We start from the raw sequence: 7,045 nt of genomic DNA on the forward strand, positions 1-7,045 counted from the left end.
CCTTTACTACTGAGTCAACCAATTAAGAGCTATGATGTAAGAAGGCCATTATTATTCACTACTAGACGGAAACAAGCACTGAACGTGAGGGCAGCCTCCACCCATGCCAGTGACGCTCACACTGTGATTGCACCATCCCTCCTCTATCTGACGTCACGCCCCATAGAAGGGCGTTTCGGTCGGACGCCCCAGGACATACGTCACGGCTGGGAGTCCCCCCCGAATCACTCGGCAGCCGGGGAGGGGGGCGTAGCCGACCTGACGTCACTGATTTTTAAAGGCTACTGGCAGCCACTGGCACCTAGTGAGCGAAACGTACCGCACCGTGTCCGCACTGTGTCACCACCGAGGGCAACCTACCTACCTACCTACCCACCTACCCTCACAGCACGGCTCATTGATCCATCCCCCCCGGGATCCCACATTAAGGCAGTCGGCGATGGGACAGTTGTTTGCTAAACTTATGAGCATTTTCGGCAATCGGGGTGAGTACCAGCACTTGATTTAGTTGGTTTTTAGGGGTATTTTTTACTAAAATTCTAATTGTAGCGAGTTAGAATTCGAAGGTGAAAATGTACTGTAAAATAGGAAAAATAATAATAATAAAAAATATATATCCAACTCCCCTAGCAGCTTAGCTATTGTTAGATCACTTTTGTTTTGTTTTTAATTTCAGTTCTATATCATTCGGATTTTAATAAATAAGTCCCCATAGAATGCCCCAGTGATGCTGAGCTTCATCCCTCCAGGTGTTTAGAATTCTAGCCAAACATCTGGAATGGTAATAGGTTAGCTATAGCCATCATGGTGTAAGCTACAAAAGGGGGGGCGCGGATTTGTGACCAGACTGGATATTGTCTACCATAATTCCTAATCAGAGGGCTGGCTGTTTCCCCTAACTTGGGATAATTCTATAGTTGGTTAATAGAAGAAAATAATTTTTATTTATTTTAAAGTTAATCTTTGATCACAATAAGTATATCTAGATGTCCCTATACTGCTCTATGTGTGTTCATAATGAAATTTTGTTTTTGTAGTATCACCTCCCCCCACCCTCCCAAATAGTTTTTGTTCGTTTTGTTTTCTCCTCTGAATAGACCCCACTCCACCTCTAGACTGTGGTGTGGTGTTGTTTTGTTTTTGTTGTTTTTTTTTTGTTTGTTTTTTTTCATACACAGCTGGGCGTGAATTGTATTGAAACCCTGATGGTTTTTGAACGAATGAGGCTTAAGGAGAGATTAGACCTTCTCTTGCAAAAAAAAAATGTTTTGGCTTTTAAGTTTTTTTTTTTTTTATGACCTCCTAAGCAACAAAACGACTTTATGGTGATCCATGCATTCTACAAGCTAAAGGTTTACTTAATCACTTAGGGATTTACTCACTAAACCATTAATTGAGCGAACTGTGGAGCTTACTAAATAAGAGAAAGTATAATGAAGGGAAATAGTGGAGTGTTTGTATTTACTGTATAAGGTTCTAGATTCATTGTGTCAGTTTCTATGGTAGATATTTATTTACAAATGTGTAAACCTGTGATATACAATCGTTTTTGTTAATATTAATACCAGGGTGTTGTTGTTTAGTCTACAGTTATTTATAGTGGATCTGTAATTCCATGGCTTTTATTATTGTTTTCCAAAGTTTTAAGTTAATCACAAGCATATTTATATAAAAAAAAAACTGGTTATAGGGCGTTTTTTAAAATTTGTAAAATTTATTTAAACTATTATGGCCTTCAATTTGCAAATGCATTTTTATTTTTTTTTAGTTCCCCACAAATTTTATTTTAGTGGATAATCCTCTTACATTTTTGCTTGTTTAGTTTCAACCACTAGACAAGTATTTAGTGATTTAAAAAACAAAACAAAACTAGTGTACAGGGAAAACTGTGATCCCTTCTCAATGGAGCTGACCCTATTTAAATGTAACAATGCATACAGTAATTCAGTGCTGGGCATCTGTAGATTTCTCCCCTTTATTCTCAGATGGGCCCCCTAAGCAGTTGTTTGTATTGTAGCGCCACCCATGCCTTTAGCAGTTTTTTTTTTTGTACTGTGGTCAGGTCTATGCCTAGTTCTAGATACAGACATTTTTCTCATTCCTTCTTCTCCACATCTGTCTGACTGTACAAACAAGAGAGAGACTAGAAACGCTGAAGGGAAGTTAGCTATGTTTGCTAGTAACCCTTTGTGGCAGGTCTCTGTGCTTTGTGCGGCTAAACTCTTGACATGAGTTATGACTCACATTTGCATTTAAATCTGTAGAAGTATATAGTATTTTTTTTTGGGGGGGGGGAGGGGGTCTTACAGTATTTGTCTTTGGAACAACGTAGAACTAAACTAAACCAGAAAAGCCAATTTCCAATGTTTTTTTTGTTTGTGTTTTTTTTAAGATTAAGGTCTTCAACTCTTCCCAAAGAAAGCATGCTTAGTTGAGCATGCACCAGTTGTGTGTTGGTGGAAGAATACTGAATGTTGTGTTTATTTTAATGTCCTCGGTTGACAATCTCTTTTGAGCAGATAACAATATGAACCGTACACATTTTATTGTATTATCCTAATAAATAACGTATCATAAACTAGAAATCATCATATTTTTTTTTTTTTTTTTTTACTATGAATATACAGGACCTTAGTAAATATTAGTGTGAATTTTCTGTGATTTAGACATTTAGCTGTGTTTGCTCCCATGCTTAAATAGGTATCTACGGTTGGATTGTGATCCTCATGTGCATTACCCAGTCACAACAAGTGCCTAAGGCACTATTGTGGCAAACTTGGTCTAGTGTCATCAGCGACTATGCATTATACTTCAAATGGTTTAGATTTTCATTGTCAACGTGGCACTTGTTGTCTTAGGGGTGCACGATGAGGTCTAGTTGGAATTTTGAATTTTGTTGTAATATTTAATTAGCTTCCTAATTTTTCTGGAACTTAAACTCAAGATGGATCTGTCAGTAGCTACCTGTAGCAGTTTGTGTCTAAAGAATTGTATTGTTTTTTTTTTTTCTTTCAATTTGTAAAATTTTGTTTTTATAGCAATTGCTTGCTTGTGCCTACTTCTTACAACCAATTCACACCCTTGCCCTTTCCTGTTCTTTTCGTACTACTCTGCAGCCTGTGCTTGAGATTATGCTGATTAACGGCCTTTCTTTATTACAGAGCATAAGGTGATCATTGTAGGATTGGACAATGCCGGGAAGACCACCATCCTGTACCAATTGTAAGTATTTTAATTTCACACCCAACCCCCAGCAGATGGCCAGGGTTACAATGAGGGGTGGGGGGGAGCAAACACTTGATGTTAAAAGGACAAAGAAGCTGTTTAACATATGGCCATTACAGGATGGATGTATAGACGATATTGATTGAAAACATGTATGAAACAAATAAATAAGGGAAACTTGCTGTGATTAGAACTGGTCATATACAAGGTAGTGTTATTGTGTAGCTAAACTTTTATATGGTATTTATGTGCTGTAAACGGATTTTCAATGGTTTATGGTGAGCGGTATGTCATTCAGAAACTTATGTCGCTGTTACTACCTGTATTTTGTAGTTCATGGCATGACTGAATATTGAGAATTCCTAAAATGTCATTAGTGGCTTATAATTTTGTTTATTTTGAACCATGCTAGTACAAACTAAAAATATAGGTAAAAAATCATGGGATTTCCTGCAATCATTTTAGATTTCTTGTTAAAAGTATTGCGCGGCAGGGCTATACACTAAGGAAAAATGCTCAGCTGACCAATTTTGTTGCAAAACCGTATTAAGATTGGCTGAAATAATCCCCAATCAGAATAAAGCTATAATTTAAATCCTGGTCACTGGCCAGAAAGGGGTACGTATAGGAATAAATAATTTGGCATTATTTCCTGCAAATGTCTCTAAGTCTACTCTTACATTTTTGTACATTGAATTTTTGATGGATCGATGATGTATCTTTAACTAATTAGGGCTCAGTTTGACAATGTATATAGCCTTATAGATAAAGGAAACACACAAAGAGAAACTAATATATACAGTTGTTTTTATACTATAGGTTTAAGCTATGAAACCATTATAGTTCCTTCTGACTATTCAAGGTTATTTGGCAATTGCCCATCTTGATTCTATTTAGAATTCCAGACTGTGTAAACTGTTAATAAGCTTGCCAAACCCTACCAAGTTATCAATTTAAAAGAAGTATGACTTAACGTGAATATTATGTTTGTAAGGAGGAGTGTATGAACTATTAATTCAAAATATGTCACAAAATGAAAATATAATCGTTGCACACAGAGGACACTGACACACTTTTCCACACAGACAGTGACACATACTCACTGACAGACACTCACTTATTTGACACACACACATTCACTGACAGTCACACACTGATATGACAGACATTGACTGCCACCTACACATTCTTACACACTCACAAATTATTTTATTTAAGCTCACCAGGCGTCTCTACCTTTTGGGAGATATAGATTGGTTTTGAAATGAAGTATATGTAAAACAATGAGAAATGCATTTCTAACTTTTTAGTATATGACTGGACCATGTAGCCATAAACATGGGTCAGACCATGAAAACAGAAAGTCCCCCATGAACTTCCTGCACAAATACCGGGAAAACTATAGAAACAAACTGACGGTTTTCAAGCACTGTATGAACTAAGTTAGATGTATATTGTTGAAGGATCCTTACTATGGGGTAGGGCTGAGTTTCTCCCTCCTTTTTTTTTTTTAAAGTTCTGTACATGTTTTTTCAATGCTTCATGCAAGGTTTATATTAAAGATAGTTTCGAGACGACTGTTGTCCTTTCAAGTCTCACATACTCTCTTTTTAAATGCAAAGATATATGTTTTGTAAACCAGCAGTTGCCGTTTCACTGACTGTGTCTTCCTCCATCCTTCAGTTTAATGAATGAGGTGGTCCATACTGCCCCAACCATTGGCAGCAATGTGGAGGAGATTGTAATAAGGAACACACAGTTCCTGATGTGGGACATTGGTGGACAAGAAACTCTCAGGGCAACATGGAACAGTTACTACTCAAACACCGAGGTGGGTACCACCAGTCTTCTTGTTTTCTTTGCACTACGAAGACATCTCTTAACTTAAAGTGAACCTGTTAAGAAATATTCAACTTGCCTTAACCCCTTAAGGACCAAACTTCTGGAATAAAAGGGAATCATGACATGTCACACATGTCATGTGTCCTTAAGGGGTTAAATAACCCCCAAAACATCATATATTACAAAGATACATGATGTATTCAGTGTAAAATATTGACATATACTTCCCCCTCCTTTCCAATCCCACCATCCTCCTAAACTTCGTGGGTGTTAACTCTTCCCCTCCTATTTTTCTTCTTTGCCCAAGTGTTTTCATAAAGGAAGTCTGACCCTTCTTTTTAGTTCAATATGGAACTTTAGGTAATCTTTTTTTAATTCTATACCCCGCAAACTTAAGCGCTGCAAACTTCTGTTCAAAATATTTCTGCCCATTCTGTTTTATAGTCCGACTCATGTTTCTACACACGCATAGCATTTGTTTACTCAAAATGAGTAAGGCTGAAGCTTGCGACTGCTGATCCCACTACAAAAACCTAGATTGTTATCTCGATACAATGCCAAACTGCCTGTTGGTGGGATAAATATGCTTAAGACCGAAAAATGTTTTTTTTTTGTTTTTTAAAATGTAACTTACTAAGAAATATTTTGTTCTAAGCACAAACCGCACTGACTGCCTTGATGGTCTTTTTCAGTTTGTTATTCTGGTGATTGACAGCACAGATAGAGAGAGACTACCAGAAACTCGGGAAGAGTTGTACAAAATGTTGGCACATGAGGTGAGTTGCTTTTTCTTTATTCTAGGCTTCACAGCTAACTATACACTAATGTTATATATTAATAACTCATTTTCTTCCTGGGCACAGGAGCTACGAGATGCAGCAGTACTTGTCTTTGCCAATAAACAGGATGTGAAAAACTCGATGACTGCTTCAGAGATTTCATCGATGTTGGCACTTGGCGCCATTAAAGACAGAGCCTGGCATATTCAGGGCTGTTGCGCACTTACAGGAGAAGGGTGAGTTGTGTTTTTTTTGTTTGTTTGTTTTTCAGAATTGCCACATTACAAACACATTTCTGTACTTTTGAATATTTAGACATTTTGTATTGCCGTTTGCGACTTTATTATATGCAAAATTTGTTTTATTGTACCTGTAAATCAATAGTTGGCTTGATAGTTGAATATTTGAGTTATACATGATATATAAGTTAATGACAGATCTAACTCTGAAATCGAATGATTGTAAACAAATATACAACACCATATTTACGCTACTACCTCAAAGTGTGTGTATGCAAGTCTCTAAGCAATGTCTGATACTTTAAAATAAATCAGTATCACAATTCTAATGGTTTTTTTATTTTTTTATTCAGATTACCAGCTGGATTGGACTGGTTGAAATCTCGTGTCACTGCTAACTGACAATAGTGCGAGTTTTGTATTTATTTTGTGCGCGAAGCACTTTTTTTGTACATTTTATATTTTAATTTTGTATTTATAAATATATATATATTTGGTTTTTTTTATAAAAAATGCAAAACAAAAAACAAACAACTTTTTTGATATGGACAATTTTATTACATTTTTAAAAAAAAACTTTTTATTTGAGTGGAATTTTCAGACCTGGGTGAAGCTCTTTGGTTACTACACTGTAAACATACCTGGACACGCTCAGTTTAATGCTTCCCAAGTTCTTATCCCCAACTTTGATGGAGAGACGTTACATTTCTGATTTATGCATCTGTGAATGCAACATTGAAATCATCCAAATCATATTTTGTGGAATTACAAGGTTCCAGCTGTAGAAAGCAATTGAAGACCTTTTTATGTAGATCCTGCAACTCCAGCCAGCCAAAACCGTTCGAGATTCACTTTTTGGTCACTTGTGACACCGATCTCAGTCCCTGGATACTAAGAAGTAATTTTTTTGCACCTGTATTAAGTTTTAGCTCATGTAGGTGTAACTACATGAAATGGGTA

General features: G+C 36.6%; 1 protein-coding gene across 1 annotated transcript; it reads left to right on the forward strand.

Moving 5' to 3' along the window:
• The first annotated feature begins 278 nt into the window (after window positions 1-278).
• LOC134610324 (ADP-ribosylation factor-like protein 5C) lies at window positions 279-6,576 on the forward strand. Its single transcript, XM_063453274.1, has 6 exons — window positions 279-485; window positions 3,162-3,222; window positions 4,909-5,056; window positions 5,760-5,843; window positions 5,931-6,082; window positions 6,439-6,576. The coding sequence occupies exons 1-6, from the start codon at window positions 440-442 to the stop codon at window positions 6,485-6,487; spliced, it is 540 nt and encodes a 179-aa protein (XP_063309344.1). The 5' UTR covers window positions 279-439; the 3' UTR covers window positions 6,488-6,576.
• Window positions 6,577-7,045: the final 469 nt, after the last annotated feature.

This window comes from Pelobates fuscus, chromosome 5 (assembly GCF_036172605.1).
Source record: "Pelobates fuscus isolate aPelFus1 chromosome 5, aPelFus1.pri, whole genome shotgun sequence".
NCBI lineage: Eukaryota > Metazoa > Chordata > Amphibia > Anura > Pelobatidae > Pelobates > Pelobates fuscus.

Bases quoted from the DNA above. Each gene is read 5' to 3' on its own strand.
- LOC134610324 (XM_063453274.1), top strand. From the start codon at position 440: ATGGGACAGTTGTTTGCTAAACTTATGAGCATTTTCGGCAATCGGG. The intron at 3,223-4,908 runs GTAAGTATTTTA...TCCATCCTTCAG, and splicing joins ACCACCATCCTGTACCAATT to TTTAATGAATGAGGTGGTCC. The intron at 6,083-6,438 runs GTGAGTTGTGTT...TTTTTTATTCAG, and splicing joins TGCGCACTTACAGGAGAAGG to ATTACCAGCTGGATTGGACT.